Source organism: Rana temporaria, chromosome 6 (assembly GCF_905171775.1).
Source record: "Rana temporaria chromosome 6, aRanTem1.1, whole genome shotgun sequence".
NCBI lineage: Eukaryota > Metazoa > Chordata > Amphibia > Anura > Ranidae > Rana > Rana temporaria.
In genome coordinates this window covers 6,917,690-6,933,984 of record NC_053494.1, presented here as the reverse complement: position 1 = coordinate 6,933,984, position 16,295 = coordinate 6,917,690, and the positions used below count along the sequence as shown (strand labels likewise).

The window sequence follows — 16,295 nt, the reverse complement described above, 5'->3', positions numbered from 1 at the left end:
CCTATTGCCGAATAATCGCAATGCGAATTTTCGGCAATATAAAATGATGGCTTCAGCTACTCGGCCCAGGGTCTCTAATCATACCAGCAATGCTTTTAGACGTCGATGGAGATCTCTAGGATGTGATCTGTTCTAAAAATAAAATTGAATCGAATATTCGGAATAGCGAATATTGACCGCGAAATTCGCAATATATTCGCGAATACTCGAATATGCCATATTCGAGCAGAATATTCGCAATACGAATATTCGTGAGCAACACTAATCCTGACTGGACGTCATATGACGTCCTCAGGATTCTGAGCCGCTGCGCGCCCCCGGGGGCGCGCATCGCGGCGATCGTTGTTGCAGGGTGTCAGTCTGACACCCCGCAACACCGATCTCGGTAAAGAGTCTCTCACAGAGACTCTTTACCACGTGATCAGCCGTGTCCAACCACGGCTGATCACAATGTAAACAGGAAGAGCCGTTGATGGCTCTTCCTCACTCGCGTCTGTCAGACGCGAGTAGAGGAGAGCCGATCTGCGGCTCTCCTGACAGGGGGGGTTCGCGCTGATTGTTTATCACCGCAGCCCCCCCCCCTCGGATCACCACACTGGACCACCAGGGAAGGGCAAACCAAAAAAAAAGTCTAAAAAAAAAGTCTAAAAAAAAAAAAAAAAAAAAGTCTGAAAAGAAAAAAGTCTGGAAAAAAAAGGAAAAACATGCCAAAAAAAAAGATGCCAATCAGCGCCCACAAATGGGCACTGACTGGCAACATAAGTAAATCAGTGCCGCCCCAGTGTCCATCGGTGCCACCCCACAGTGTCCATCAGTGCCACCCCACAGTGCCCATCAGTGCCACCCATATGTGCCGCCTATGAGTGCCCATCTGTGCCGCCCATGAGTGCCCATCAGTTCCGCCCATGAGTGCCCATCAGTGCCGCCCATGAGTGCTCATCAGTGCCGCATACCAGCGCCGCCAATAAGTGCCACATCATCTGTGCCCGTCAGTACTACCTCATCGATGTCCATCAGTGCCATCTCATCTGTGCCCATCAGTGCCACCATATCAGTGCCCGTAATTCAAAGAGAAAACTTACTTATTTACAAAAAAATTACAGAAAAAAATAAAAACGTATTTTTTTTTCAAAATTTTCAGTCTTTTTAAAAATAAAAAAATCGCAGAGGTGATCAAATACCACCAAAAGAAAGCTCTATTTGTGGGGAAAAAGGACGCCAATTTTGTTTGGGTACAGTGTAGCATGACCGCGCAATTGCCATTCAAAGTGCGACAGTGCTGAAAGCTGAAAATTGGCTTGGGCGGGAAGGTGCGTAAGTGCCCTGTATAGAAGTGGTTAAATAGCAAGGGGCGTGGCCTTGACAGGAAAGGGTGGGTCATATTTAAATTAGGGGGTGCACGAGTTTAGTCAGGCCTAGGGCAGCACAAAACCTAAATACACTACTGCTGCTAGCCACATCTTTGGAGCAGTTTGTTTACCGCTCCTCCACCGCTGCTGCCTATTGAAATCAATGGGACAGCGCGGCTATACCGCCCGCAATGCGCCGCTTCAGCAGCGTATTGTGGACGGTTTTAACCCTTTCTTGGCCGCTAGCGGACGAAATGCGCCGCAAATCCGCCCATAGCGTCAGTGGTAAAAATATCGGCGTTTTACCGCCGACGCTATGGGCGACTCAGTGTGAAAGGGCTCTAAAGCCCAACTGACTTTTCAGCATAAATCCGCATAAAAACACATGTCGGGCACAACAAAGCAAAGAAGTGTGCAAAGTCTGATGCCGCGTACACGCCATCGGTTTTCTCGTCGGGAAAACTGTCATGTTTTCTTTTGAGACGAGAAAACCGCAGAGATTCACGACGAGAAAATTTCGAACACGCACTAAATTTTTCTCGTCGCAGTGTTTTTTTTCCCTATGCAGTTTTCCCCATAGGGAAACACTGCCAGGGAAGCATTCACACGGCCGGTTTTCTCGACCAAGAGAAAACCTGCCAGGAAAAACATCCGTGTGTATGCGGGGAAAAGGGACCAAGCCGGTCCTCGGTTTTCCAGTCGGGTTTCTCGGTGGTGTTTTCACCACTGAGAAACTCGATCGTGTGTACGCGGCATTATAGACATTTATTTTTACAAAGCAGACACGGACTCCGTAGAAAAGCCTGTCCGCTGTCAGTCTTCTACAGAGAAGGACCCTTGCTCTCTTTATGGAAGCAGCGGTCTCTCTGCAGAGGTCCCCTTTCTGAGTCACAGCTAGGGTTCTCTAGGGCAGTGGTCATCAACCCTGTCCTCAGGGCCCACTAACAGGCCAGGTTGTATGTATTACCTTGGGGCAGTGTTTCTCAATTCCAGTCCTCAGGCCCCCCCAACAGGTCAGGTTTTCAGGATTTCCATTATTTTGCACAGGTGATTTGATCAGTTTCACTGCCTTAGTAATCACCACAGCCTTTTCATCTGAGGGAAATCCTGAAAACCTGACCTGTTGGGGGGGCCTGAGGACTGGAATTGAGAACCACTGCCTTGGGGAGATGCAGTCTAGAATATTACAATCACTGAGCAGCAAATGATATCACCTGGGATGTATTTCAGTTATCTTGCAAACCTGGCCTGTTAATGGGCCCTGAGGACCGGGTTGATGACCACTGCTCTATAGAGAATGAGCTTTGCTGATTGGAGAGCTAGAGGTCTAATCTAGCAGTGAAGAATGGGTAGACAGGGGGCAGTGCTGCCACCATATAACAGGAAGTCCCTGAAAAAGGATCTTCATGGCAGGATCACCAGGAATTATTTTAGTGAAAGCTGCAGATTCAAAAAGATTGAAAATGATTGTTGAGCTGATAAATGGAATGTGAGATTTCAGTGATCGGGATAATAAATGATCGACTTTCCAATGAAGTGTGTGCGCCTCGTTGTGTCTCTGTGTCTTTTATGAGATGATAATGATAGAAGTACAATGAACACAATGATTGTCTTTAGGAAAGAAGGACTAATAAATCCAGTGACCGGGGTACCGGGGTCTCTGGGATGGACTGTCAGCCCGATGTCAGTGGTTCTGCGTGGGTGGGATCCATTTATAGAGAGGAGAAGGTGGGGAACATTTTGGTTAAGGAGGAGTCTACACCAGTGGTGGTCAACTTACTTCATACAGAGGAACTCCAGTGTGACCCCTGTAGAAAGAGGACATTTTTAACACGTGTCAAGCGATATGTCAAAAGTCTCCTTCTCTTCGTTCCCAATATACAGACTCAGGTTTCCTTAATTATATAATTTTCCTTATTCTTCCAAAGACAGGACAGCAAACAGTCAATGCTTACATATTGGCAGCTGATAACACATGGCAGGATAATACTTCAGAAGAAGGAATTAGATGGTACATCTCTCTGCTGGATAGGGTCCCTTCCCCGTCGGGTCGGGTGACCCTGAGGTCCCTACCCAGCTACGCACACTACATGTGTTCTTATACTGTTTTAAAAGCCAAGCTAAGCATAATTCATATTTAGAATAGCTCCAAGGAAGGTGGCAAGCTTCTGTCACAAACGTAACACCCACTTGTGTATATTTAAGTAACACATCTCCACCCACTGTCTTGGCGTAGGACTTCAAGAATAGATGTAGTGTCCTGTAACTGACCTTGTCTGTCCTCAAAACCACCATGTTTAACCAATGATTCAGAAACGTTTATCACATAAAAATATTAATAAACTTAAAATCTAACAGACCCCTGAATTCTCCAACAGGTCACACATTATATTCAGTACATGGAGAAAGTGCTTAGAGACTGCAGACTACAGGAGATGGTCAGAGACTGCAGACTACAGGAGATGGTCAGAGACTGCAGACTACAGGAGAGGGTCAGAGACTGCAGACATAGTACAGGAGATGGTCAGAGACTGCAGACATACTACAGGAGATGGTCAGAGACGGCAGACTACAGGAGATGGTCAGAGACGGCAGACTACAGGAGATGGTCAGAGACTGCAGACTACAGGAGATGGTCAGAGACTGCAGACTACAGGAGAGGGTCAGAGACTGCAGACATAGTACAGGAGATGGTCAGAGACTGCAGACATACTACAGGAGATGGTCAGAGCCTGCAGACATACTACAGGAGATGGTCAGAGACTGCAGACTACAGGAGATGGTCAGAGACTTGTTATTAGTTACGTGTTCCCCTGCTTTCCCTGGACTAATGAACACCTCCCTTTCTATGAAAGGCAGATAAGGAATTGGGGGGGGGGGGGGTATTCTACAGTCCTAACACACTTCCTGTCCTAGTGTGACAATGCTGCTCCCCTACTGATACAGTAGGGGAGCAGCCAGGGATAATCCACTCACAGGATGGAGGCTGCAGGACTGGCAGACTTGGTCACTCGAATGGAGATGGACAAAGGGGGGTTGGTCTGTAGTCGCTGGCCATAGCCTAGGACCGCACAGACTGGCAATGTAGAAAGCAGGAGCCGGGAAGGCAAACCACACAACGGCCTCTATCCCAGCATATGTTACAACAGACATTCCACTCCAAGACACTTCCCCCCACCCATGGATTCAGGGTTGGGTTAAATTGTCCAATGACAATAGACACACAGGTCAGGTGTGTTCAAACTTCAGTAAACAGTCTTATCAGCAAGGGGGGGGGGGGCTGCTGGAGGAGTCCCCCTCCCTTCACATGGACATCCATCCCATTACATAGGGTGACCAAGTGTCCCAGATTGCCCGGGACAGTCCCGCATTTGCAGGTCTGTCCCGGGCACCTTCATACCAGGACAATACAGTGTTCCAGAATAAAACTGACACAGCCACCCCTCAGAGCTGACCTGATGCCCCACAAAAAAGGCGCCACCTCACCGACAGTACTTGTCCTTGTCAGGAAGAGGCACAAGCCCCGCCCCCTGCTTGTGATTGGAGAAATCATAAATCACACCTCTGTCTAATCACTGTAGAGCCAGCGTTGGAACAAGGTAAAACAGGCCTCGGCTGGCCAGGAAAAGTACTGTCAGTGAGTAAAGTGGTGATGCGGCGGCCTTTTTTTGGGGGGGGCTGTGATTCGTTACAGCACAAGCTGATTTTTAGAAAGGGGGTGTCCCTGAACGGCAGTTTGGAAATGTGGTCACCCTAATCCCATAACATCCATTTCTTCCAAGGCAGACAGAAACAATGGAATACAACCACACCCCAAACGATCACAGCAAAGAGTACATATCACAGCAGGGGACAGCTCTCTGGGGTGTAAGGCACAAGGAGGTGCAGAGACCGTGACAATCACCAAATTAAAATAAAGGGGAGAAATCCAATAGAAGAAAACTGATGCAGCCACCACATCTAAGGACTGGACATCTACAGTTTATTACAGTTTTTTGAGTTGAGACAAGCCTAATAATATTTATATTGCAAAGTTCTCAGCAGAAACCCTTCCAGTGCTATGAAGGGGCAAACAATCTTCAGTTCACCCATTGGCGGCTATCTTCATCTGGGTGCTCTTCAGGGAGTATTTCTGCCCTCGCCATGAAGACCAGGTCATGCCAATGGCGTATTGCTCATTCAGGCCTCCCAGGTATAATCCGTTCAGGTTGGTGCTGTGGCAGGCGTTGTACCAGGATCCCGCCTTGAACATGCTGGCGCAGTTTTCGGTATGCCTATCCCTGTCGCGGTCGTGGGTGGAGAAATTCATGTCTTTTTGGTTCCAGAGAGAATTGCCTGTTCAAAGGAAAATAACATTTAGCTCACTGGAGATTTCTGTTGACTAAGTACTTTTTAGATGTATGACCAACGAGTAAAGAGGAGAGTAGAGAGAGAACACCTCTGTCTGAATATTCGCCATACCGACGGAGATCCAAGCCTGAGACTGGGAGTGAGGATAACCGGGGGCAGTGCAGCACCTCCCACATTGCAGCACCTCACCAAAATGAAGAGTGGAGACTCCACTCACCCTCTGCTTCCCACCGCTGATCACCAGAGGCTTTTGGGGAGAAACCCTGTTCTACAGTGAGAGGGCTATTTGCCCATTGCTTATACCGCTAGCAATGACAGAGCCACTGAGAGCACGATAACAAGTGTACCCAATCCATATCACACCCATATCTCACTCTATACCGCACTTCTTCCAAACCTAGACTGCACCTATACCAACCCATACCCCCCAACTGCCCCTAATTTTGAGGGACTGTCCCTGATTTGGAGCAATGTCCCTCTGTCCCTCATTTTCCTAATTTGTCCCTAAATTTTGGTCTGATGTAAAAAGTTGTATATAAAATGCATTTTTTATCCATCAAAAAGTGTTTTCCAAGAGCCAATATAAAGGAATAGTAGTGGTAAAAAAGCACTTGTGGGTTTAACCAATCGTATGTTTTTGTAGAATTCTCCTTTAACCACTTCCGGACCGCCTCCTGCACATATACGTCGGCAGAATGGCACGGCTGGGCACAAGCACGTATATATACGTCCTGTACTTGTACACAGCCGTGGGTCGCGGGCGCGCTCCCGCGGTGCGCTCCCGCGACCTGGTCCGAAGCTCCGGGACCGGACCCGCGTGTCCCGCGGACCCGATCGCCGCTCGAGTGCGGCGATCGGTCCCCGGAGCTGAAGAACAGGGAGAGCCGTATGTTAACACGGCTTCCCCGTGCTTCACTGTGGCGGCGTATCGATCGCGTCATCCCCTTTATAGGGGAGACACGATCGATGACGTCACACCTACAGCCACACCCCCCTACAGTTGTAAACACTCACAAAGTGAACCCTAACTCCTACAGCGCCCCCTGTGTTTAACTCCCAAACTGCAACTGTCATTTTCACAATAAACAATGCAATTTAAATGCATTTTTTGCTGTGAAAATGACAATGGTCCCAAAAATGTGTCAAAATTGTCCGAAGTGTCCGCCATAATGTCGCAGTCACGAAAAAAATCGCTGATCGCCGCCATTAGTAGTAAAAAAAATAAAAAAAATAAAAATGCAATAAAACTATCCCCTATTTTGTAAACGCTATAAATTTTGCGCAAACCAACCGATAAACGATAATTGCGATTTTTTTTACCAAAAATAGGTAGAAGAATACGTATCGGCCTAAACTGAGGAAAAAAAATTATATATGTTTTTGGGGGATATTTATTATAGCAAAAAGTAAAAAATATTGCATTTTTTTCAAAATTGTCGCTCTATTTTTGTTTATAGCGCAAAAACTAATAACCGCAGATGTGATCAAATACCACCAAAAGAAAGCTCTATTTGTGGGGAAAAAAGGACGCCAATTTTGTTTGGGAGCCACGTCGCACGACCGCGCAATTGTCTGTTAAAGCGACGCAGTCCCGAACTGTAAAAACACCTTGGGTCTTTAGCCAGCATATTGGTCCGGGGCTTATGTGGTTAAGGGGGCGTGGCAAGGGGTGTGCCCTATGCCTGCATACTTTTGCCAATAGGTGTCCCTCATTTCCATCTCAGAAAGTTGGGAGGTATGCCAACCCTACACCAAGGCCCGTCGCTACAAGGCAGGCAGACCAAGTAATTGTTTGGGGCCCTGAGCTCAGGGCCGCCATCAGGGGGGTACAGGCAGTACACCTGTAAGGGGCCCGGAGGTCCCCAGGGGCCCAGATGGCAACCACCTTTTTTTTGTAAGGGGCCTGGAGGTCCCCAGTGCCCCGGATTGCAACCCCCTTTTTTTTTATATTTAAAATATATATACCGTATTTATCGGCGTATATCGCACACTTTTTTGCCCTGAAAATCAGGGCAAAATCGTGGGTGTGCGATATACGCTGATACCCCCTTCCCGTGCCGTGTTTGAATGCCTGCGCCGACATATACCAAGCGCAGTACACTCGGGTACATTCGGCCAGGCTCGGCTTCGCTCGTAGTCACGCTCTGTGACGTTTATGCGTGAGAAGCCGAGCCTGGCCCAATATACCCGAGTGTACTGCGCTCGGTATACGTCGGCGGAGGCTTCAAACCGAGCGCGGGAATTTGACATGAAGACAGCGCGGGAGAAGCCGGGAGGACACCACCGAGGCCGCAGACGGATGCCGGACCGGACAAGGACGCCGATGGACGATGGGCAACACACCAAAACTGTAAGTAGTAAAATGTAACAAAATGTTCTTTTACAGGATTTTAGGGTCAAAGTTAGGGGTGTGCGCTATACGCCGGAGCGCGCAATACCCCGATAAATACGGTATTTATTTTTTATTTTATTTGTAATTAAAGGGCCCAGAGATCCCCAGGGCCCCGGGTGGCAACACTCCCCTTATATATATATATATATATATATATATATATATTTTTTTTTCATTATATAAAAAAAAATTATTATAGATTTTTTTGGAAACACCCTTTTTTTATTTTATTTTTATAAAAAAAAATTATATATATATATTTTTTTTTTTATTAACCACTTAAGCCCCGGACCATTATGCAGGTAAAGGACCTTGCCCCTTTTTGCGATTCGGCACTGCATTGCTTTAACTGACAATTGCGCGGTCGTGCGACGTTGCTCCCAAACAAAATTGGCGTCCTTTTTTCCCCCACAAGTAGAGCTTTCTTTTGGTGGTATTTGATCACCTCTGCGGTTTTTTATTTTTTGCGCTATAAACAAAAATAGAGCAACAATTTTGAAAAAAAAACAATATTTTTTACTTTTTGCTATAATAAATATCCCCCAAAAACATATATAAAAAAAAAATTTTTCCTCAGTTTAGGCCGATACGTATTCTTGTACCTATTTTTGGTAAAAAAAATCGCAATAAGCGTTTATCGATTGGTTTGCGCAAAATTTATAGCGTTTACAAAATAGGGGATAGTTTTATTGCATTTTTATTATTTTCTTTTTTTTTTTACTACTAATGGCGGCGATCAGCGATTTTTTTCGTGACTGCGACATTATGGCGGACACTTCGGACAATTTTTACACATTTTTGGGATTTTTGTCATTTTCACAGCAAAAAATGCATTTAAATTGCATTCTTTATTGTGAAAATGACAGTTGCAGTTTGGGAGTTAACCACAGGTGGCGCTGTAGGATTTGGTGTACACTGTGTGTGTGTTTACAACAGTAGGGGGGTGTGGCTGTAGGAATGACGTCATTGATCGTGTCTTCCCTATAAAGGGGATGACGCGATCGATGCAGCGCCGACACAGTGAAGCACGGGGAAGCCGTGTTTACATACTGCTCTCCCCGTTCTTCAGCTCCGTGGAGCGATCGCGACGGAGCGGCTATAAACAAATAGCCGCGCCGTCGTCCCGGATCGCTCCCCGAGGGAACCCGACCGCCGCAAGTCGCGGGGGGGGGTCCCGATCGGACCCCCGACCCACGTCTAGGCAGGGACGTACAGGTACGCCAATGTGCCTGTACGTGCCATTCTGCCGACGTATATGTACATGCGGCGGTCGGGAAGGGGTTAAGTGTGACAACATATGTGTTTCTAACTGTAGGGGGGCGGGGCTGGACGTGTGATGTCCTTGATCGTCTTTCCCTATATCAGGGAACAGACGATCACTGACACTGCCACAGAGAAGAACAGGGAAGGTGTGTTTACACTCACCTCTCCCTGTTCTTCAGCTCCGGGGACCAATCGCGGCTGGGTTTAACATTTTTAACATTAGTTCGAGGCTAATTGTGGAAGCAGAATCGGGTGTTTTTTTTTAAATCCGAGCAGTACTTACCGTTGTAGAGAGCGATCTTCTCCGCCGCTTCCGGGTATGGTCTTCGGGACTGGGCGTTCCTATTTGATTGACAGTCTTCCGACGGTCGCATACATCGCGTCACGAGTTGCCGAAAGTCGGTGCGGCTCTATACGGCGCCTGCGCACCGACGTTCGGCTACTTTCGGAAACTCGTGACGCGCTGTATGCGACGGTCGGAAGGCTGTCAATCAAATAGGAACGCCCAGTACCGCAGCCCATACCCGGAAGCGGCGGAGAAGATCTATCTCTAAAACGGTAAGTACTGCATTCATTTAAAAAAAAAAACACCCGATTCCCCTTCACAAAATGAGCCTCAATCTAATGTTAAAAATTTATTTTTTGGGTGAACCTCCACTTTAAGTGGTTAAAGGGGCCCGGAGGTCCCCAGGGCCCTGGGTGGCAACCCCCCCTTTTTTTTATACATTTTTTTTCATTATTTTTTTTATATATATTTTTGTTTGACAACCCCCTTTTTCATTTTATTTTTATAAAAAAAATATATATATATTTTTTATTAAAGGGCCCAGAAGTCCCCAGGGCCCCGGATGGCAACCCCCACCCTGAAAGCTCAAAAACACAGTACCGATCTCTCACTGTGTTCATTCAGAAAGGGAAGGGGCCGGTAATTGACATTACCCCTTCCCCCACTCATTCTGAAATATCATCTATGTGTGCCCACTGCAGTAGCCAATGGAAGAGGAGGGAAGCCAGCCATGCTGTGGGAGGGTTCACTGGGCAGCAGGGGGAATCTGCACTGCAGGGAGTGATTAGGGTGTGCCTGGGCAAACCTGGCACACCCTGGGCACACGCCTATGCTTCCATCCATTTTCTTTCCATCTATTCTTCTGTCCATCTATGCCATCCATCCATTTATCCTTTCATCAATTTTCCATCCATATATTCTTTCCTTCCATCCTTCTGGTCATCCAGGCATCCATCTATCCATTCATCCATTTATTTTCCATCCATCCATCCATCCATCCTTCCATGGGCGTCCGCTGAAGTTTTTTCAGGGAGGGGCGCTTTGGCAGCGGCGATACACAGTCACATTTAACCCTTTCTTCAAATGCTAGCAGGGGTTAAAAGCGCCCCGCTAGCGGCCGAATAGCACAGCTAAAACGATGGTAAACCGCCACTAGCCTAGAGAATGTACAGAACCCCCTTCAGCACAGATGGACCCCACCTTCAGCACAGACTCCCCCTTCAGCACAGACCCCTCCATTCAGCACAGATGGACCCCCCTTCAGCACAGACCCCCCCATTCCGCACTGACCCCTCCATTCAGCACAGATGGACCCCCCTTCAGCACAGACCCCCCCATTCCGCACAGACCCCCCTTCAGCACATACCCCCCTTCACCACAGATGGACCCCCCATTCAGCACAAACCCCCCTCCCCCATCCCATTCAGTACCTCAGATCAGCCATCAGCGCAGCACAGGCACAGCAGGTTCCCTCCCCCTGCGTACACATAAACACTGGAGGGGAGGCAGCTTTACTCTGCCTGTGTGAAATCCAACCTGGGACCGCTCAGACAGCCATGGCCGCAAAACTCTTCAACACCTTTCTCGATTTTCCAGGGGGGGTCAATTGCCCCCCCCCTTGCCCTATGGAGCGGATGCCCATGCATCCTTTCTTCCTTTCACCCATCCATCAATTTTCTTTCCATCAATCCTACTGTTCATCCATGCCATTGATCCATTCATCCTTTCGTTCATTTTCCATCACTTTATTCCTTCCATCCATCATATTGTCAATTTTGCATCCATTTTTTCATTCAGCTCCATCTTCTTCTATCCATCTGTCATTTTTCCTCTTTCCATCCCTCCCTTAATCTTTCCATCCATCCATCTACAATCTTTTCTTTCAATCCATCCATCCATCCACAATCTTTTCTTTCAATACATCCATCCATCCATCCATCCACAATCTTTTCTTTCAATACATCCATCCACAATCTTTTCTTTCAATACATCCATCCATCCATCCACAATCTTTTCTTTCAATACATCCATCCATCCATCCACAATCTTTTCTTTCAATACATCCATCCATCCACAATCTTTTCTTTCAATACATCCATCCATCCACAATCTTTTCTTTCAATACATCCATCCATCCATCCACAATCTTTTCTTTCAATACATCCATCCATCCATCCACAATCTTTTCTTTCAATACATCCATCCATCCACAATCTTTTCTTTCAATACATCCATCCATCCACAATCTTTTCTTTCAATACATCCATCCATCCACAATCTTTTCTTTCAATCCATCCATCCATCCATCCACAATCTTTTCTTTCAATACATCCATCCATCCATCCACAATCTTTTCTTTCAATACATCCATCCATCCATCCACAATCTTTTCTTTCAATACATCCATCCATCCATCCACAATCTTTTCTTTCAATCCATCCATCCATCCATCCACAATCTTTTCTTTCAATCCATCCATCCATCCATCCACAATCTTTTCTTTCAATCCATCCATCCATCCATCCACAATCTTTTCTTTCAATCCATCCATCCATCCATCCACAATCTTTTCTTTCAATACATCCATCCATCCACAATCTTTTCTTTCAATCCATCCATCCATCCATCCACAATCTTTTCTTTCAATCCATCCATCCATCCATCCACAATCTTTTCTTTCAATACATCCATCCATCCATCCACAATCTTTTCTTTCAATCCATCCATCCATCCATCCACAATCTTTTCTTTCAATCCATCCATCCATCCACAATCTTTTCTTTCAATCCATCCATCCATCCATCCACAATCTTTTCTTTCAATCCATCCATCCATCCATCCACAATCTTTTCTTTCAATCCATCCATCCATCCATCCACAATCTTTTCTTTCAATCCATCCATCCACAATCTTTTCTTTCAATACATCCATCCATCCATCCACAATCTTTTCTTTCAATCCATCCATCCATCCACAATCTTTTCTTTCAATCCATCCATCCATCCACAATCTTTTCTTTCAATCCATCCATCCATCCATCCACAATCTTTTCTTTCAATACATCCATCCACAATCTTTTCTTTCAATACATCCATCCATCCACAATCTTTTCTTTCAATCCATCCATCCACCTCTACTCTCCCTTTCTCTTCCTTCCGTCTTGTACTCCAGAAGTAACCATCCATCTATAATGCTGCTTTGGTTCCTCACCAGCCGGTCTGGACGGATCTCCTTCCTCGAACCCGTCAATGTACAGCTTGTAGTTGTCTTCCTCAGCAGAGATGGCGAGCGGCGAGAGGGCGAATTTATTGTAGATCACAAAACGGGCGTCATTGTCGAAATCTGCCATGTCGATGCGCAGGCGGTAGGACCTCCGCAGGGTGAGGTGGTAGATGTTCTCCAGACCTGTGCCACAAATCCGCTGTTATTGATTTACACCAGTAATTTACCCTCACATATAAAACCCTGATGAAGGGGAGGTATTACAGTAAAACCTGAAACATGTTGGCTGTGATAACAATAAAGTAAAGATTTTTTGAAGGTGAACCTATTTTGCATCACTTTCTGAATAAGGCTTTGGTTCTGCAGATTGGAGTAAAGCCTTTACTACTATAGTGCAGCTCCACAGCACACCGGCCACAGGGGGCGCTCTCTTGGCATTCATAGAATTACTTTTAGCTAGATTCAGAGAGAGTTACGGCGGCGTATCAGTAGATACGCCGTCGTAACTCTGAATCTACGCCGTCGTAAATTGAAGCGTATTCTGGAAACCAGATCAAATTAGGCTAAGATACGAGCGGCGTAAGTCTCCTACGCCGTTGTATCTTAGGGTGCAATATTTACACTGGGTGGCGCTTCCGTTGTTTTCCCGCGTCGAATATGCAAATGAGCAAGATACGCCGATTCACGAACGTACGTACGCCTGTCGCAATTAGTTACGCCGTTTACGTAAGACATACGCCGGCGTAAAGATAAAGCTGGTCTCTAGGTGGCGCAGCCCATGCAAAGTATGGACGTCGGAGCAAGCGTATCTTTTTACGTGGTTTGCGTAAGTCGTACGCGAATACGGCTGTGCGTAAGTTACGTTCACGTAGTAGGCAGTGTTCGACGTATCTTAGGCATTCTATCCGACGCATGCGCACTGGGATACGTCCACGGACGGCGCATGCGCCGTTCTTTCAAAGCGTCATTTACGTGGGGTCATGGTTTATTTACATAAAACACGCCCACCTCAACACAATTTGAATTAGGCGCGCTTACGCCGGCCCATTTACGATACGCCGCCGTAACTTAGGATGCAAGTGCTTTGTGAATACAGCACTTGCCTCTCTAACTTATGACGGCGTAGCGTAAATGAGATACGCTACGCCTGCCTAACGTTAGGCAGGTCTTACTGAATCTGGCTATATATATTTTTGTTCAATTAATGCAAGGCGTTCTTTGATTGGACAAGGTGGAGATTATGACTGCCCCTCCTCTCCACCTCATCCAATCAGAGAAAGAAAACGCCATTTCCGGCACATTCCACTAGAAAAAAAAGTCCTGTGTGTCTCTATAGAGTAAATTAACACTTCGTTGGTACCCACAAGTTGTACTTGCTACTAAACAGCGGCAACAACTCGTTGGTTGGGGCCCGGGCCCCTCAGGACACCTGGGTCCCCTACATGTGTATAGGCTGCCCCCCCCCCCTTCCAATGGTAGCCCTGCTGGACCAAAGTTGGTATGCAATTAGACATGTAGACATTTATTTACATAATTTAATTTCGTTAAATTTGTTTAACCACTTAAGGACCGCCACACGACCATTTACGTTGGCAGAATGGCACGGCTGGGCACATGGATGTACAGGTACATCCCCTTTAGGATGCCCAGCCATGGGTCACGAGCGTGCCGCTGGCGGCGTGCTCGCGAACCCGGTCCTGTCCTCCATGACCGCAGGGAACGCAGACCCGATCGCCACGGGGGCCCGCGATCGGGTCACAGAGAGGAAGAACGGGGAGAGGTGACTGTAAACAAACCTTCCCCGTTCTTCCTAGTGAGCCTGTCACTGATCGTCTGTTCCCTGTGTTAGGGAACGACGATCAGTGATGTCACACGCACAGCCACGCCCCCCCCACAGTAAGAACACTCCCTAGGAAACACTTAACCCTTACAGCGCTCCCTCCTGGTTAACCCTTTCACTGCCAGTGTCATTTTCACAGTAATCAGTGCATTTTTATAGCACTTTTTGCAGTGAAAATGACAATGGTCCCAAAAATGTGTCAAAAGTGTCCCATGTGTCCGCCATAATGTCGCAGTCACGAAAAAAAAATCGCTGATCGCCGTCATTAGTAGTAAAAAAATTTATAAAAATGCCATAAAACTATCCCCTATTTTGTAAACGCTATAAATTTTGTGCAAACCAATCGATAAACGCTTATTGCGATTTTTTTTACCAAAAATATGTAGAAGAATACGTATCGGCCTAAACTGAGGAAAAAAATGTTTTTTTAGATGTTTTTTGGGGGATATTTATTATAGCAAAAAGTAATAAATATAATTTTTTTTCAAAATAGTCGCTCTATTTTTGTTTATAGCGCAAAAAATAAAAACCCGCAGAGGTGATCAAATACCACCAAAAGAAAGCTCTATTTGTGGGGGAAAAAGGACGCCAATTTTGTTTGGGAGCCACGTCGCACGACCGCGCAATTGTCAGTTAAAGCAACGCAGTGCCAAATCGCAAAAAAGGGGCCAGGTCTTTTACCTGCACATTGGTCCGGGTCTTAAGTATTTAATTTGTTTTTTGAATTTGTTTTGTTTATTCGTTTTCGAATCTATTCAAAAGGTTTTCGAAGTCGAATCGTTTTCCAATTTTCAAAAAGAAAAAAATAGAATAGAAAATAAAGGAATAAAACAGAAAAAATTAAATAGGAAAAGTATTCAAAAACGATACGAATTAAAATTTCGTCCGTTTTAATTTTTGTTCGTTATTTCGGATTTGTTTAAATTCGTTACTATTCTAATCCGGGAATTTGCATAAATCCGAATTTCCGAATGACGTAAATTCGTCTGAATTTTAATTCGGAATGAAACAAACCTGGAGCTTTAAAGAGGAAGTAAACCCTCTTAAAATAATCCTGAAAAAAAAAAAAAACACCTGCAAGAGAAAGGCATAATGAGCCAGTATGCTATGCATACTAGCTCATTATGTGGCACTTACCTGAAATCTAAAGCCCCCGAAGTCCTCCTCGTTCCCCTCTGCCTCTGCCGCCTCTGCCGCCGCCGCCATGTCCCCTCGGAGCTTCTTCCTGGTATCGCCGCTCCGGCGCTTTTAATTTTGCCGCAGTGGCGATGACGTCACTCCCGCGCATGCGCGCGGGACCGGCATAATCCCAGCATGATCCCATTCAGAATGCTGGGATGCTCAGTGCGCCTGTGCCTTAGACATCGGTGCAGTGTTTTCTGCATATATCGCCTTAACCGTGTAGGTTTAGGAGATATTTCTTGCACCTACAGGTAATCCTTAATCTAGGCTCACCTGTAGTTGCAAGCTGTCAAAGTGGGTTTACAACTACTTTAACCACTTGAGACCCGCGCTATTGACAAAAGACGTCAACAGCGCGGCTCTCAAGTGCCAAGTTGACGTCTTTGGACATCATTTAAAGTGCATTACCTG

The 16,295-nt window shown here is 46.2% G+C and overlaps 1 protein-coding gene across 1 annotated transcript in view; it reads right to left on the bottom strand.

The window, feature by feature from the left end:
* Window positions 1–5,310: 5,310 nt before the first annotated feature.
* Window positions 5,311–16,295, bottom strand: part of LOC120942974 (microfibril-associated glycoprotein 4-like) — a 30,233-nt gene continuing 19,248 nt past the window's right edge. The window contains exons 5-6 of the mRNA XM_040355984.1: window positions 12,851–13,045; window positions 5,311–5,684 (exon numbers count right to left, since the gene is read on the bottom strand). Of these exons, the coding sequence (XP_040211918.1) occupies window positions 5,434–5,684; window positions 12,851–13,045 (446 nt within the window). The 3' untranslated portion in view covers window positions 5,311–5,433. The remainder of the gene's footprint in view (window positions 5,685–12,850; window positions 13,046–16,295) is intronic.